The following is an 18,805-nucleotide window of genomic DNA, read 5'->3' as shown; positions in this document are numbered from 1 at the left end:
GTTGTTTGTTTGTTTGTTTGGGTTTGAGTCAATGAGCCGTAAGAGAAGAAGGCGTGTGAGATTCGTCATTTGAAAAACTAATGGATGATTACTGTACGTATTTAGTGGCGTGGGCGGGTGAGGGTAAAAGGGTAAATTCGGGGCTTGACAGCTGAGATGATGGTTCCCGCCACGAACTCCTTCCACACGCAGAGGGATGTGGAAGGAGGAGGGGAAGGGAAGGGAGGGGAAGCGCTGCAGAGGCCCCCCCTTTTTTTTAAATTATTTTATTTTTATAATTTTAACTCTGTTCTAAATCTTAATTTTTAATTTAGCGCAAGTGTGCGACTCATCTTTGTAATTTTAACACGATTTCTGAATCTTTACTCGGTGCAATCTAATGAAATTAAAAATTTTAAATAGTTTTTTTTGGTGAAATAAATAGTTAAAATTACTGGAATTAAAGGCTTGGTTGGGCCAATGATAAATATTTATAAGTACTTTTGTATAAATTGAGATAAAATTTTGTCACATAGATGCCTCATATTTCATAAATTATAATTAAAAAATTACTTATAAGTCATTCTAAACAAAAATAATAGATATTAATATTTATAAGTGTTTGTGATAAGTATTTATAAATACTTTTATTTAGGTCAAAACAAAAATTTCCTCTCTGGCTATGTGATTAAAAAATTGTTTTTGAGGATCCAATCATAATTCAACTGAGTATTGAGTTATATTGAGTTAAACTTGAAAACCAAGTTGAGACAGAATAAAACTAATTTTTTTAAAAAATATTATCTTTAATTTTATTTATAAGATCTTATTTATAAATTATGAATAAAATTTTATAATTAGATCAGAAAATATTATGTTTTTGGGACGAAACAGGAGAGAGAGAGAGAGAGAGAGAGAGAGGAGAGCGTAAAAGAAACGGATGTGTGGAAACCTGGGAAACATGGTAATGCGGGCAAGTTGCGAGGATCGATGGGACGTGCTGGTTTTTCTTCGTGTGGGTCCCTCCACCTATTTTTATCTCCAAATCTATCCATTCCCTCTTTTTTTTCTTTCCCCCTATTTTTCCCTTTTTTACAATTCATATCTGGATAAATCCGAACTAATATTCACATATCCCTTTATTCTCGTGACATCTGTAACACGTGTCATGCCACGCCCAACTCTCTCTTCGTTTATGCATTTCGTAAAATCACTTATTATATATATTCAAATAAATGTATTTTAGAGAATAAATCTAATATATTTTAACGAGATTTTCTGTTTCAAATCTTACAATATCTGCTTTATAAAAATATTCAATCTTTAGTTGGAAAAACACGTCAATAAAAACAACTACTTTGCTTTTGCACTAACAACCTAAAGTAACAAACAGATAAAACAACCACTTGTAGCAGGTGACATAGAGGCTCTTAGTTTATAGATTATTGGTAAGTGTTTTATACTACTACCTGTCATCTTAATTATAAGAACTAGTTAACTAATTTGAAGAGATTAAAGAAAGAAATTAAATTAGTTATTTGTAATAAATAAGTGTTGTCTTTCTTAAAATATTCTTGCTAATTAAGTGTATTAGTTAAAATTACCATTATTAAAAGGACTACATTGGAAAAAAATACATAAATATAAGAGATAAAATGGATTGAAATTTTATATTTAGGACTAAAATAAAAGTCAAACAAGGTCTTATATCAAGGACTGGAGGTAGTACCTCCGGGCCTAAATATAAGAGATTGTTTGACTAATTTGAGTAAATTAAGGAAAGAAGTTAAATTAGTTATTTGTAATAAATAGATATTGTCGTTCCTAAAATATCCTTGCTAATTAAGTGTATTAGTTAGAACTATTATTATTAGAAGGACTATATTAGAAAAAATGCATAAATATGAGAGACAAAATAGATTGTGATCTTATATTTAAGACCAAAGTAAAAATCAAATGAGGTCTTATATTAAAAACCGGAGGTAGTATGTTAAATTTAGTGGCAACAAAAGACACTCCCTAATGTGCCACCAAAATAAAACAACTTCAATAAAATTTGTAGGGATATTTATTTTAATTATATATTTTGATTTTTAATAAGTAATAGATAAAATATTTTTGATAAATAAATAATAGGTTTTTGAAGTTAAAATTTAAATACTTGATATGTCTATTCACAATAACATAATTAGCCAATATTAACTGTAATATTATTCATATTCACTCATTATTGAGTATAAAGTTCATAAAACTAGTGATACGCAATTATTCACAAATCATATACTGTAAAAGACACCACAATAATTAATCCACCTTGCGATGTATGGAATCTCCAACACAACAAAATTTCACATTCGTTTTATAATGAAAAGTTTAGATGATTTAACTCAAATAATGCTTATAGAAATATTTACAAATTATCCATTAATAAACTCACAATTTCGTAGGTTATGAAATACTCATCTGGTCCTTAATATAGGACCCATTTCTTGAGTTAGTTTTGGTCCTAAATATAGGACCCATTTTTTATATTTATTAATTTTCTCTAAATTACTCCTATGGATATTCCGTCAACTATAATCAAGTAGAAGAAGGAGATGAGGTATTAAGAAAGATGATTATGGCATTTTAGGAAAAATGTGTCACTTTTCTTATAATTAACTAACTTACCTAACTTCTTTAATCTAATCAAATTAGTTAAATGGGTCTTATATTAAGGATCGAAGGAGTAGTAATTAACTCCTTAGTAACTGGACTAAACTTTATTAGCAAAATTTCATATCTTAATATATATGCTTGAGGGTGATAATTACGGATCACTACAATGAAAGTTTGAAACGAATCATGCTTTTTCTTTGCTTGTTTTTGTTACCAACCTCCGTATTCTTATTCCTATGTTCTCCTATCAGTATCTCTTTATCCTATAACGTGATATTTCGTGCTGATAAAAATATCCAACACTCTATATATCGCTTTCCTTATCAATTGTGTTGTTGCTTGATTCTTTTCTTCACCTTTTTTCGACATGTATTTTTTCCTTGCTTTTAAAATGACTACTTTTTTCTTTTGCCTACCATTTTTAGGGACACGATATGATAACACGACGACTTTTTTTCCCATGCATATCATTTGAACATTTTTCCAAATTTACTTTGGGAAAATCTCTTATAAAGAATTCTAAGTATATGAAATTTTAATTCAGACATCTAACACTTCAAAATAACAAGAAAAGAAGTAAGGCCTGTACTGGCATTTTGAAAATAATATGAAATTACCTATATGCTCTTTTGTAACAAAAATGTTATGAAATTGTTCATTTTCAGTTCACAACTTGCTGATTAACTAACTAACTAAAATAATGAAGAAAAAAAGGTATGAAACTTGTTATTTTTAATTCAATACCTGTTATTACTAACTCGACACTTGTCATTTTTAATTTTATAAATGTCATTTATGTCACTATATAATTTCACAACATTTTCATAATGTTAATATGGGCTAACTTTCTTTCCTGTCATTTTTAAATGTTAGGGTGTATGAATTGAGATTTTCATATATTCAGGATTATTTACAAGGGATTTTTCCCTAGCCCTCAATGTATAAATTCATGGATTTTTATCATGATATAAGATCAGTGCTTTAATTCTTATTTTATTCTATATATGCTACATACAAAGTATTCATATTAATTAGTTTATAGCAAGATATACTATTTACAAATCATGAGGATGGCTTATTTTCAGATAATACACGAAAAATTATCTGGCTTAAACAAAATTATAAATTCTTTTGGCGTCATCATAAACTTGGTCTCCTATGCGTCCTATATTTTAATGGAAGGGAGAGTGAAAGTGGGGTTTAAAATTTAAAATATGTTTGGTATGCAAATACATGTATTTATAATATCAAAAGACTAATATACCCCTATTCAGATACAATGTAATGAAACCCAGTAAGAATCAATCTCACTAAAATCAAACCTATAACCATATCAAAGGCTAAGAAAATCGCAAACAATCCAATTTGTTGAAGATGCAAAGAAGGGGCGACGAGAAGGGGGGGGAAAAAAACAGAGCAAAGAAGATAAAGCTCATATGAAAGGGGTGTTTGGATGAAACCAAACCATGGTTTGGAGAATAATTTTTGGAGAATAGATTTTGTGAAAAAGTGATTCTGAGAAGTGACAGTGTTTAGATAGTTGTTACCAGAAGCACTTTTTACATGTGCAAATTACTAAAAAAGATATAAGTTAATATGATAATTATATAAGGAATAGATTTTATAATATATTTTGATTTGAAGAAATAAAATTGTCAATAAAATAATTTTTACTAACATAATTAGTAATATATAAGATAATATAATTAAGAAATAATTATATTATCTTATATACAATAATTCAGAGTCGTGACGGCGAAGGAAGGGCAAACAGGGGAGCTGAAATTATCTGTGAGTGATTTCTAGCTAGGTAATGGGTGAAATAATTGATGCTTGTGACTGATGAGTGATTTCGAGCTGGGCAATGGGTGAAATAATTGGGATATGCTTGTGACCGGTGGGTAATTTCGAGCTGGTGAAATAATGAGTGAAATAATTGGGGTGTTTTCGGTCAAATACCATTGGCCCCTCTGATGCTTCAAATTTCAGTCCCCAAAAGTGACAAATTTTCACTTCTAGGTAAACCATAGTTTTACAGCATCAAACCAAGGTTTCAAAACAAACTAAGGTTCTGAAAAAATTGATGCTGTTTGGGTGATATCCCACCCAAAGCATAGTTTTGCCTCCCAAACCATGGTTTTGGGGAGTACCCAACCAGGCCTGAAGAAAAAGCTCATCACCACTGGAAATCCAAGAAGCTAAAACCAGAAGAGGGATGGCGAAGCATATAAACATGCGATGGATGTCATCGTTGACGATCGTGGTTGGGTCAAAGAAGGCAAGAGGGATCCTTGAGGGTAAAGATGACAAATGATGTTGGGCATGTTTGCTTCTGTTTTTTTGTTCTGAAATTTTTTTATAAAATTGTTTTTTAAAACAAGTTTTGGAAAAAAAAAAAACAACAATATTTGTTTTGACAAATTTTTTTCAAAAATTACATTTGAAAATAAACATACTGAGATTAGAAGGTATAACTTTAATACAAACTTAAGTCCTTATATTGGGGAAAAAAAAACCATTGAGTGGAGAAGAAAAAGCTTTCCATTTTTTCCAGACAAAAAAACTAAGAAATACAAAAACAAAAAAACAACTAAAAATTGTTTTAAAACAAATAATAAAAACAAGTGTTTCTATTTTTATGTTTTTTAAAAACAAAAGAACTGTTTTCAAAGTAAGAAAACAAACAAACCCCTTGATTCTGCGGAAGTCTGAGCATCTCCAGAGGGTACCAGGGAAGCGAGTTCCATCAAATTTGATGGAAATGAATTTCCTTAGAAAAAGGGAATCTGCTATCTTGTCTACCGCACATTTCATTTTCAAAGTTCTACTTTCATTTCTATTTCTTCAATTCTAATTTCACCTTACCCGACGAGGCAGGCATAAGGGTTGCATTAATTTTGGACAGTGCCCAATCTAATCTTCTTTTTATATTTTTCTCATCCTATTTATAAATTTTTTTTAATTTGTTTCACATAGACTGAAAAAAAAAAAATCTTAAGTCTCATTAACTCTGCATTGAAATTCAACAACTTTTTATTTTTATTCCTATTTAATATACATTATATCATATGATAACAAACTCAACATAATAATAAATAAAAAATAAAATTATACATTCATATGAAAAATTTCTTTATCTGACTTACAAGAAGGAGTACAATGTATGTCATTATGGCAGGTTAATTTATGGTTTAGGGAGATCACGTATCAACACATTTGAGTTAGTTTAAAATGATTGATTGGCTACAGGATGCATCCAATGCTTGAAGTTTTCACGTAAAAAAACGTTTCAAAGCGTAGAATTCTTTGTTATAAAAACTAAAAGGGAAAGAAAACCTTAGCCAAAAGAGAACGGAAAGAAGTAGTACCAATTTATGATGGAACTGTACGAGTTTCGTTATGTCCTTTTTGTCCCATTGTTTGAGAACCATTTTTGTCTCCATGCCCATAAGGGGAACGTGCCTCAGCAAACCAAGCTACACTCTCCAGTCTTTATTTTACCCAACAAAGCAAGGGTCTTCACTCTTCACAGTCTTCGATGAAAGAGGCGCAATTTTAAATTTATCTGCTTAAAGTTCTCTTAAAGCAATCCAGTTTTTGTTAAGTTGAGGGCTTCTTCAACCTCAAACTCACATTTGTTTTTTTAATGTTAGATCTAAGGAAAAAAATAATGAGCATTCATATGTGGAACCTAACCAATAACCATTATGCAAATCCATGTGCAGATCGTTAATATAATATTCAAGTCCTTTGTTTGGTATCAATCATTCAGTTGGCATGAGAGACCAAAGCGAACAAAAAGACAAAAAGAGAGAAAGGGAGAACATGCATGCATCATGCAAGTGTATAATTGCATTTAATTTTTTTTGTTATATTTATTTTCAGATTTCTTTTCTCTTTTTCATTTTTTTACTTGACCAGCTCACTTTCAAATCTAACTGAAAAGGCCAATTATATATACAAAGGATTTCCACGTCTAGTAAAATCCAATGTTGTTGTCTAAAAAATCGTCAATGATGTAATTCCAAAATTAAAATATAAAGCACGTATTATTTCACGTTTTTTTAGAGTTGTGTATAGTTGACAAAATTATGGGATGATTTTTTTTATTTTTTAATTCACACACAAGAGGTTTCCTTTTATTAAAATGAACATATCCAACATACAAGATGAGAATCTTCAATTATTTGCAATACACATAGCTGAAAAGCAATAATTTATGTACTCCTCCGGTTCTTAATATAAGACCCATTCAATTAATTTGATTAGATTAAGAAAGTTAGGTAAGTTAGTTAATTATAAGAAATGTGATACGTTTTTCCTAAAACACCATAATTATCTTTTTTAATACCCCTCTCCCTCTTCTACTTGATTATGGTTGAGGGAGTATCTAGGGGTAATTTAGAAAAAATTGATAAATATAAAAAATAGGTCTTATATTTAGAATGAAAACCAACTCAATAATTAAGTCCTATATTAATGACCCGAGTATAATGGCCTACTACTCCTCCGGTCCTAATTATAAGACCCAATTGACTTATTTGAGGAGATTAAGGAAGTAAGTTAAGTTGGTTATTTATAATAAATAAGTGTTGTTATTCCTAAAATATCCTTGCTAATTAAGTATATTGGCTAAAACTATCATTATTAGAAGGATTATCTTGGAAAAAAATGCATAAATATAAAAGAAAAAATGGATTGGGTCTTATAATTAGGACCAAATAAAAAGTCAAATTGGGTCTTATAATAAGGATCGGAGGAGTATTTAACTTATACATGAGCCTTTTTGGTGGTTAAAGGGAGCACACATTGGCCCACAAAAAAGAGTGCTCCAGCACAAAGGGCAGGGACGTTGTGGGTAAGATATGCGGTGAAGGCGCATCCACTTTAAGGAATGGGGGTCCCTTAATTTGGGTCCCCCCACTCGAAAGCATTACTATGATTGAGCGTGGGACCCACCGGAAGTTCTTGGTGTTTCTCCGTCGCAATCAGCGACGTAATGGAAGCTGGCGGGGCCCAGTCGGGAGGCTGCCGTTCGGGATAGGGAGATACGCAAGCCACGTTGGTGTGGCCGTATGACACGATAAGGACAAGCATACACACAATCATCACCACGTGGTTTGGCACTCGCAGCCTAGCAATGCGTAATATATTTAAATGGACATTATGATATTATTGCCGGAAAACATATAGTAAAATAAACTATTGACAGATCATCATTGCTATAATACTATTTACAGCGCATTAAAAATCAAACTAGGCTTATTGGGTCAATAATTTTGTAGTCTTTTTTTGTCAAAAAAAATCCTAATTCTGGTAAACTTATCTATAAATAAATGAGAGATCGTAAATTTGACCTGCCCATAATATTAGGTTGGTAATATGTTTTCTTTTCCCCTCAACTTATTTTCCTAAATTTTATCGGTCCAAGTCCAACTGAGAACAACTCTCCTAACAACTTTTTGCATTTATATGAGTTCAAACTCGAAACTTTAACCATTAGTTAATTATGAACTGTTGAGCTGGTAAAAATAGTCAATTCTTTGAATTTTTGCATTCATTTTTGTGGGCCAAGCGCAAATTCATTTATTTGAACTACATAATTTTATGTTTACTTTTTATAATTTTTGTATTTTATATTAGTTATTTTTAATCCTTTACATATTGTAATCTTTTTAAGTCGCGTAATTTGAATTAATTAATAGGTGATTAACATGAATTTATGCTCATTATTTATGATGTAAGGCTTATCTAATTAAGGCTAAGAGCATATTACTTCTGATCCTATTTATAAGGCAGAGAAAGAAGGTTTTTCTTAATCCTATTTGTAAGTTACTTAATTAAATTTTTAGGATAAATGTACTATTTTGTCTTTCATTTATTATAGTATTGATAATTATTATTTTTTAAATGAGTATAATTAAATAGGAATAAAATTTAAATGAATATATTTTAATAAATAATTAATACAATTTAAGGTTTTTTTTAGTTCATATAAAATATACTGGAATTGTCTTATGTACAGTATCAGAGGAATATTTATTGGTGAAGGCTTTAGATTTGTGTGTGGGAACACAAAACACTATCAAAGGGTTTGGTGATTGGGGCTTTTGCAAGCAACACAGCAAATCCGACATGACATGTAATGTAATGTACCTCAGCAATTGAAAAGAGAGTTACATTAAAATATATAAGATTAGATATTAAAGTACTCTGTTTAATAACAAATTTTGAATTATGTTGTTGTATAAGATTAACTTACAAGGGATGGAAACCAACTGTATGACGTTGACTCGTTATTTTTAGTTTGTATATTTTTGGAAGCTTCTTTCACTAACCGAATTGAAATGAAAAATAATTAAAATGATTGATTTGCCGTTCATGCTGCTGCTATGACTACGACAGCCTCAAAAGAATCAATAACAATGAGTAGTTGAGAAAATTATTAAATAAATATAAATGTTTTTAATAGCCTAAAAAGTAGTTTGAATAGTCAAGCATGCGATGAGATAGATGCTGAAAGCAATATTAGTAGGGCAATGATGCAGCGAGGTTGGGTTCTTGAATCTCGAGAAGATTTTAGCAGGAAAATCACTCCTTTGGGAAATTTAGTGACTCATGTATTCCATTGCATTGAGATCTATGCTGAGCTGATAGTTCGGACTGATGATTAGGCACTTAGCCTGTTTCGCTGATGCATGAACTGAAAATTAAGCAACGCAACTTGAGTTTAACCCAGTCAAACTGGTAAGCTGGATGAGGCCGCAGCAAGAAGTCTTATCCTGTAAAACATCTCTTTAAAACAACAGTTTATAAGTAGTTTATAAATAACTTTTTAATAGTGATTTACGGAATACAAGATAAGTATATAAGAGAAATTTTATTTCGACTTACGTGAAATGTATTTGTGGGAGATTTTTTAAGCCCTCCAAACAGGCCCAAAATAGGATTAATTACATAAGTCATGCAAGTTGGACGGGTCAATTAGATTATGAAAACCCAAGAAGTGTTTAGGTAGAAACCAAACTATAATTTTAAAAATATTTTTACGGTTTATGAAATAAATATATGGAGGAATTTGTTTCGTTTTTTAGAAAAATACTTTTTAAAGATAGTTTTAAAAGTTGCCAAACACCCTTTTGATTTGATCCTGTTGATGATCAAAAGGATAAATATTTGTCACTGCTTTGAAATCAGTGGAAACTGGCAAAAAGTCTGGATTTTGTATGCAGATTCTTGAATGAAAGATGGCGTTATGACTTCAATCATTTGGGCTCTAAATAGAAATCCATTTAAGGCCGTTTGAAATCATGGTCCTGAGTACTTATAAGGATATTTTATTTATGTCGAGATAAAATTTTTCTCACATACTTATCTTATATTTTATAAATTATTATTGAAAAGATATTTATAAAATCTTTCACACAAACTCTTAATTTGATCCTATCCATAGTCAAAATAACAAACATTTGTTAGTTTCTCTCAGAATTCCGAGAAGACTCGTAAAAAAGTTATTAAACTTGAAATGAGTTAAAAAAGAAACAACTAACAGTTCACCAAATTTATGCTTTAACAGTTCTGTTTTATTAAATTATATGATTTATGTATGAATATTCCATTCACTTATGGATTTAAATATTATTTTTTAATGATTATATATAAATATTTTATATATTTTAATTTTTTTATAAGCATTCTATATATTTTAATTAATCATGAATAATTTGATCCTAATTTGAGTCTAGTTAAGCCCCTAACTCATGAACCAATGCCTCACTATCTTTGTGTATATGCACTTACAGACGAATTTTGAAATGATGGAACAATGAAGAGCGAGACCAATCCGTAGGGAAAAAGAGTGAGAACTGAAAAGCAAACAATAATAGAGGCGATAATGAAAGAGAATACCAGGTGATGGACCCAATTCTGATAATGGGCCTCGTCTTATTTAAAAACGGAATTGAAAAGAGCACATATGGGATTGGCGTTTTGACTTTTGGTTTTCTCGTTTTGTGGAGCAGAAATTAATATTGATATGACATGATTTGAGAAAGCAAGCAATACAACCGACCATTATACTGTCTTCCCTTACTAATTGAAAATTAGATTTTATTTTAAATATAAAATCCCAATCTATTTTGTCTCTCACTTTATTCTAAGATATCTTTATTGACTGTAAAAAATTTCCACTAAAAAATAATTTCAATCATCTAATGTATATAATTGAAGATAAAAGTTTAAAAAAACCAATACATAATTGTAAAAAATAACCAATTTAACTAATTTTTTTACTATCTTCAAATTATTTATCTAACTCTTATATTAAGGACTGAAAATAATATATCAATAGTTGCAATTGCAATTTGCATGCAAGATATATTCAAATTCCAATGCAAATCTCCTTAAGAATTAATGAAGAAGAAAGAATACACAAACATAAGTATGAAAACCTATGCAAGTTTTCCAAACATTGTAGACAAACGAGATCTTATAATTAGAACCAGAGATAGTATAAGACAATAATTCCACCTCAAAAACTACCGCCTTCAATTCTAAATATAACATCTAGTTATTGAAGACAAGAGATAATAATAAAATCATGCTTAGATGAAAATATGCTTTAACTAAGATTTCAATAATTCCTAAGATGAAAGATTTTAGTAATTTCTAACACGAAGGTTTTTCTTTTTGGTCATCATTCACCTAGTAGCATAAATTGACGCACTCATCGTACCCTTAAAAGATCGATTTTTTTTTTCTTGGACTGATTAAAAGATCGAATTTTCAGCCTTAAGCTCAAGAAAAAATTGAGGTAAAGCATCAATGGACCAGAATACCCGGGCATGAAACCAAACATGTAAGGGTTGCATCTTGAAGAACTTTGATTTTTATTGAATCTACCAAGCTTGGGTCCCAAAAGCTTTACAAGCCTATGCTGGACCAAGGCTTACATGGCCCCCCAAAAAAAAAATGGAATGATAGTGAACGAAAAATTGCATTTGCTTACATTTCTCACGAATTCCTCTTCTCTCACCTCTCTGACCTACAAACACCTTGCCTTTGATTTGGCATCAACATCATCAAGTAGGAGGGAAAAACCTGTTGAGATTGAATGGCAGAGTGTAGAACTCCTCGTTTCTGTTGTCTCCCCTGAATGTTCTGAACTTCACCCACCACGGCATCCCTCGGTCTTTCTTTGACCTTTCCACTTCCATCGTGTTGTCAAGGAACACCGCCACGATCAAACCCACTGTCGCCGGTGAAGCGAATATGGTATTCAAGAATGCATTAAACTGCATACAAAATCAACAAGAATGAATCCAGGTACAGCATTTGTGTTTAAGATATGCTGGACTAACCAAAGCTTCTCCATGTATTACACGGTGAGCTTCCCGTTTTTCTTTTTTTGGCCAAAACATGGTAAGCTTCATGACTTGTGAATAATACAACTTATATTCTATATTGATTATTTATCAAATTCTCGTTTTCATGATATGATATTATAACAAGACCAGAGGGCTATTTACTGCAAGTCCAAGTTCCTTCATAGAAGCACATGGGAAAATAAATAGTCTTGCATATAAGCCACTTCTTTGGAAGTCTCGGGGACCAAAATACAAGTTGCCATTTGCACAAATAACCCTATGTAAAATTTGGGAATCAAAATGAGAGAAAAAGAATAAACAATTAAAAGATAGTAACTCATTCATTATCAAGGGCAAACTTGGAAAGAATTCAATTTGGAGGACATTTAATGATAAGAACTAACTTTTAACTTTTTTAGCCGTGTGAGCTAGAGTATTGTGACTTTAAGAGGTAGTATAACTTTACATGATTACTTCTTTTAACAAAGTTTCTTCATAATTGATAATGTTTTTATTGGAGAATCTAGTAGCAAATAGCTGAGTAATTTTACTTTGTCATGTGCTCATGTTAGAGTCAGAAAAGGCCACACATTTCAAGGATGAAATCAAACATGGTGATGGAAGTAGTAGTAAAAGCTCAAAAGTTCGGTTTCCTTTTCAGGAACAAATGCAAATAAATAACACGATCAACGGGGCATACGCCTTCTAACTCGTCAAGACTTCCAGAAAGGGGAAAACAACTCACCCAACCAGCATTTGTATTCACAAGGCCTCCACGTTTAGTCCAATACTCAGAGAAAAATTGAGGAATGGATATTCCAAGGAATAATGTGAGCCCAGTGATGATAAGGTTTCTCATGGAATTCATGTTTGTGAACTGAAGAAATGATAACCCCACTGAAGCTGAACAAACAAGAAAAGTTCTTGTGAAAAATAGAAAAATAATCAAGTATAAAGATCAAATCTAGCCCGACCTGATACATACCAACAAGGCCAAAGAGAATACAGTACAGTGCAGCGAATATGGGGATGGGTATAGATGCAAACACAGCTCCAAACTTTCCTGCAGAAAACAGAAAAGAGAACCCAAAGAGCCTCAGGTGAGGGAAACTACTCATATTTCCTTATTGCTGATAGTGATAATAAAAAGAGCTAAACAATATTGGTTAGTGAGGCTTGCAATCCTCATGGAATTAATTAAGAAGTGACTTCCCTTGTAGAAGTTCAGACTAATGTTTCAGAGGTATATACCAACCTAAGGTAGAGAAGAATATCATAAAACCAGCAGAAATCTGAACAACTCTGCGACTTCCAACTCGGGTTAGCCCGAGGAGTCCCACATTTTCCCTACAAAACAAACAGCCATAAAAATGACATCAAGTTAATGTTGAGACATTTAAAGAACATAGACAAGAAGCAGCAGCTTGCACGAAACCCATGGAAGGATGAGACTTACACAGAAACTGTAGAACCAGTCCCTGTTCCATAAAGACCATCGAGCAAGATGCCAATCCCCTGTACAAATAGAAAAGATCAGCCTTCTTCTCTGCGAGCCGTTTATTTTATGCCATATGAGAAACAGTGAAATCCAAGCTAACATAACAAAATACAAATTAGCATGCACGCATGGATTTTGCAGTATTCATAAAAGTTTTAGTACAAAGGGAATAGACACAAATCTACTTGTTCATATACAAGTAAAATAAAATCAGTGAATAACACAGCAGGGCCAAAGGGAAGCTGTGCATACTGTAATGTAACTATTTGCATGTAAAACAAAAAAGAATAGCACAGAAGAATGGAGACAGAAGCACTGAGAAATATACTAAGAAACTGTTCCCTGTAATATCCTCAGGTTACAAGTTTACAGTCATTCTCGCAGACAAAACTGCAACAGTTTCTTCACATAATTGTGAGGAAAGTTTGAATGCTAATATACTTCTTTACTCAAAATCATGGCAGGATTTGCAAACTCTGCAAGAAACAGTGCTGCATTTTGCTATTATACACACCAGTCACTATCAAAAATCTAGGATCATGTTTAACAAGCACATCTACTTCAGGCCATATCAATAATTGACTTGTTCCAGAGTAACTTACTTGCCAACCAATGCCTCGACTTAACACATAAGCAGGAGGTGGAGTGGCAATTGCCAACCGAGAGGCTGCTTTGTAAGCTGCAGTTGACTGCAGAAAATTTTACAGTTAGGAGACACTGTTAAAAATTTCACCCAAATATGAATGAAAATTCCAAGTCTTGCTGAAATCCACACAAAACCGTTTTCCTTCTTTCATTGGGGACAAACTAAAAAATCTTTATGAATCCGAGACAAATCTTTCAAGAAGTCCATAGTTACATAAACACAGGTTCAGGTAATACAGTTCTAAATTTGACCCTCAAGCCAAATATTCTGTTAACCTTGCCAAATTAGAAATTGGGACCCTCTAAAGTTTGAAGAGAGATAAACACATGTATAAGCTCTACTTGAGTGGTGGATCAGACCTTGTATGGGTCCCATGCGTGTTCAGTTTATCTCTTTCAAAATTGGATCCAAATTCCCACATTAGCAAGAATAACAAAATAATTTCACCAAAAAAAATAAAGAATAAAAAAATAAGACAAAATTTGAAGAATGAAAAATGATACCTCCACCATTGACACAATAACAGCAGACATTGTGGCAAATGCATGGCCAGCATTAAACGTAGGGGGGCCCCATTGAAGAGGGTATGGAAACATGAACCTATTGGAAAAGAAAGAAATCTCAAAATCCAGCAAAACTTTAAACATATGAGAGAAATAAAAATGGCGTCGTAGCGTACCATGGGGCAGTAGATATCAGATTTGCTCTATCTGTACGGCAACTACGTTGTGTGGAGTTAGGTTTATGTTTGTAAGCTCCACTGGCAGTCAGGATAACAGAGTAGATCCATATAAGTGTAACACAAATCAGCACTGGAAAGCGTTCAAAGATAGGGATATCTCGAAATGGTCTCACGTGCTTTAGATACTGCAATTTTAGCAAATTCGTTGGTGCGAAGGAATTACATAATACTTTGATGCTCTATGTTCTAGTTAAACCAAAGTACTTACTTGTGACAATCCAATTACCAACAACAGCATCGGTATGCCAATTTCTACACAGTTCCCCAGCTGAAGAGAAAATTAAAGATCAAATTGTATAACTTATTCAAGGTAATATGACAAATATTCATCAGGTATATCAAGCACAGTGAGAGAAGGATTTTAATTAAGAAAATATCATATAAACACGCAATACAAGTTGACATTGGTTAAAATCCTAGAAAGACAGAAACAAGAGGAACCCTAATAGTATGTCAAAACTTCAGCAAAAGAATATGAATTCACTTTAAGAATAGGTGGCAACATCAGAAGTCAGAAGGAAGATATGTTCCTTAAAATTACTTGTTTATTAGCTTATCATAATCAGAACACATTTTCTTTTAGATGGCAATATTGTAATCACAGATTTCTGTATCAGTTAAAAGATACTCTTCTAAAAAGCTGTATAACAAAAATATCATGACAAATTGACACTACGCATAAAGAATTTAGCCTGAGCTTTTAACTCAAAATTGTTTTGATGGATAACATTTGAAGCAGCTCAGATCAATGCCTACCAGAGGAAATCCACGTTGAAATAGTCCTAATCCAACCAATCCAATTACAGGTGCCATGCCAAGAGGGCTAAAAAATCTGGAGAGAAGATCCATGTCACACTAAATAACCAATTAATTTATTTAGTCATTTAGATTTCACAGCCATTGTCACTTGCAACTTGTGTACCTTGAAAAAGTCCCCAAACTTGGCTGTAACCAAGGATTATCTGAATACTTGAGGCGACAATCAGAGCTCCTTGTATAGCTCGCATTGTTTGTATAAATCTCTGCAAACCAATCACACGGGGAGATCTCTTTCAATACACTACCAGATAAGAACTTGATTTAAGTATACTTAAAGCTAAAGTTATTTTAGGATGCATATGTCATATAATGTGAACTTAAATCAATTAAATCACCATTGGTATAATTGAGTTCCATGATCTGGGTTAGCTAGTATTAATTTGAACCATACGATTCTATATTTTCCACTTCACTGACTACCTCATACCACACGTTTAATGCTGAGATAAGTATGGGTTTCCAAGATTTCAGAGTCCCATGAGAGGACTGAAGAATCACCATTGCATTAACATTTCCTTGATTGGTTCTCAGTAGCCAAGAAAGACAAGGTTTGGTTAATGCATCCAAAGGAAAATAATTAGGAAATGAAAGGAGGAAACTTACTTCATGGTTATCACTGATCTGTTGCAACGAGGAGTCACTAATTATATAAGCAACTGGAATTATATAAGCAAAAGAGCCTCCAACAACTGCAGGCAATCTTGTTCCGAACAGTGCTTGGAGAAGGGTGTTAATGCCAGCAACAAAGAGTAAAGTCTGTATCACTTGTGCTTTATCACCCTGGTTTAACAAGTAAGCAAGTCACTAACAATAGAAGTTCTGATAATCTGTCAAAAAGTTACAAGTGCTTTGCACACCTAACTGACACATGCAGCCCGTAATTTCTGGCCAAAACTTGACCCGAAAGCATCAATGACCATACAAATATAATCCAAAATGTAGAACCAACTATTGTGACTCAACAATTAGGATGACAAATACTTTATCCTGCTAAGTGGATCAGGAAAAATGACATGCAAGCTAATCATAAGCATGCAAGACAGAGGTTCATTGGAAGAAAGAATCCAAGAAGAAAGCAGAATTTTAGCTTACAGCATTTCCTCCCATAGCTGGGACAATTATTGAAGGGATCAACACACTTGTGCCAAGCATCAGTATGTAATTTTGAAATGCCAAAAGGATGGTTTCAGCTGCAACACATGGCATTCACTGTGAGCAGGAAATGAAAACGACAAAGCAAACAGAACATCTGGCAACACACTTGCTCATGCACATTCACGACACATAGCCACTCAACTGAAATGAAATTAACGTAACTCCACAGAAAAGTGAAGGCAACAGAAAATACTACATGTTTACATGCCTCTGGCAGGAAAATTTAAATTGGACTTGTTTTTAACATTCGAAATGGCACCAACTCATTCTTATAATGACCACCTCATGACCTTCAAGTGATGCAAAAAGGAAGAAAAAGTCAGCTAACTTAAATAAAACACTAGCCTTGGAAGAGGCTCTATTACACTCAGCCAATTTTCTTACATCCTTCTAATGGACCTACTAACTACATTAGATTGTTCTAGCTGCTGTTCCACGATAAAGGTGAGCTTGATGATGTCTTGGGTTCAATCCCTTTCCTTGCCCTTTAAAGTTATGGCATGAACATGAACATCCCATGTACTCTACGAGATAATTACCGCATGAATATCAAACCTAACAAATTATATATTGCATTAAAATCACTTAGTCCTACGTCATTGACTATTTAAAAACAAAAGAAAACTTCTCGGTGAATCAGTGTAAGAGGTTAGAGCTTTCATTAGCACGTGTGAAGGACTAAAATATGAACGATGTGGCCACTTAGAATGCAATGAATCCACCAATTTTAAATGTCCCAATGCAGCACATCAACTGAACACTCAAAATTTCTTGTAGAGAATGACGCCATTGACAACAAAACAAAATAACTCACAAAGCCCAGAATATATTTCGTCTATGAACGGTGTAATAAATAAAATAGAGGGTTAGTCATTAAATAATTTGTGGGGCCTCTTTGATTTCATTGGTGATTAATTTTTAATTACCAAGAGTAACCTCGATAGAAGGAGAAGAATGGCAGTAACTAAGCCATTATTACTAGTGTCGTTACGCGATGGTTTTGACGGTTTAATAGTTAGCAGCAAAGTATAAATAGAAAATAATGGGAAGTTGAAGATGTCTTAAAAATCATGTGATAGTGCCATTCACTTTCGAATTTTAAATAAATCTTTTTAATAGCAAACAAGGCCGAAAACAAGGGAGAAAAATACTAACGAAAAAATGCAGAGTCCCGTTTTATCTCAACGACAATAAAAATTTGAACTTTCAAACTAAATCCCACAGTTCTCTTGTAAACTAATCGGAAACCCGGTATATGCAAAAGCTTCCAGGATTTGTTTTTGAAGATCAAGCCATGATAAAAGGAAGTCACTGGAGGTTGGCAAAGCGCCAAAGCACTGACATGATCTTCGAAACCGCAAAGATTCCTGTCAAGTATCTCATGCTCTAAATGACCAAGTTCAAAAGTTAAATGCATGATAAGCTGTCTCTAAAAGATGACGAAGTCGGAAGTAAAAGCTTGAAGGATGATAATGAACGAGATAAGCATCTCGAGACAAGCAGACCCATGAGCCCATGTTCACATGACGATAATGAACACAGAACCCAAATGACAGATGTAGAAGAATACCCCAGGGAGGATTTGAGTCGATGCAGTACTCAAGGTCCTGAAGCTGCTCCATGGGAAGGTGGGTAATGTCTGCCATTGTTGAAGCTTCTGACAGAGCTCAAGAGCAGAACAGAGAGGCAGAGAAGCAGAAGAGTGAAATAAATAAAGGGGGATGACGAAGAAGAATTCTTCCCAAAGTAAAGTGCGCATATAAAGTGAGAAAAAGCATAGTGCTCAGAAGAAAAAAAAGGTGAGAAAAAGCATGAAAATAATCACAATAAAACAAATTAAAAAAAAGGATGCGATGGATGGGAGAAACAAGTGCCTACATAACGCCCTCTTCCATTATTTTTTACAGCCAAGTATGGAAGTACAATACTACCCCTCAATTTCT

The 18,805-nt window shown here is 32.8% G+C and overlaps 1 protein-coding gene across 1 annotated transcript; it reads right to left on the bottom strand.

Moving 5' to 3' along the window:
* Nucleotides 1–11,614: 11,614 nt before the first annotated feature.
* LOC114717031 (nucleobase-ascorbate transporter 1-like) lies at nucleotides 11,615–18,508 on the bottom strand. The gene is given in 14 exon segments (XM_028902109.1): nucleotides 11,615–11,930; nucleotides 12,748–12,905; nucleotides 12,988–13,065; nucleotides 13,258–13,349; nucleotides 13,459–13,517; nucleotides 14,103–14,189; nucleotides 14,650–14,787; nucleotides 14,789–15,013; nucleotides 15,097–15,156; nucleotides 15,645–15,727; nucleotides 15,817–15,910; nucleotides 16,311–16,487; nucleotides 16,800–16,897; nucleotides 18,433–18,508. Coding segments are annotated over 14 exon segments (1,638 nt in total). The 3' UTR covers nucleotides 11,615–11,717.
* Nucleotides 18,509–18,805: the final 297 nt, after the last annotated feature.

The sequence above is a fragment of the Neltuma alba genome, unplaced genomic scaffold (genome assembly GCF_004799145.2).
Source record: "Neltuma alba isolate B1F8T4 unplaced genomic scaffold, ASM479914v2 tig00011705_pilon, whole genome shotgun sequence".
NCBI lineage: Eukaryota > Viridiplantae > Streptophyta > Magnoliopsida > Fabales > Fabaceae > Neltuma > Neltuma alba.
Note: the sequence above shows the minus strand (reverse complement) of the source record. Positions and strands in the feature narration are given on the sequence as shown.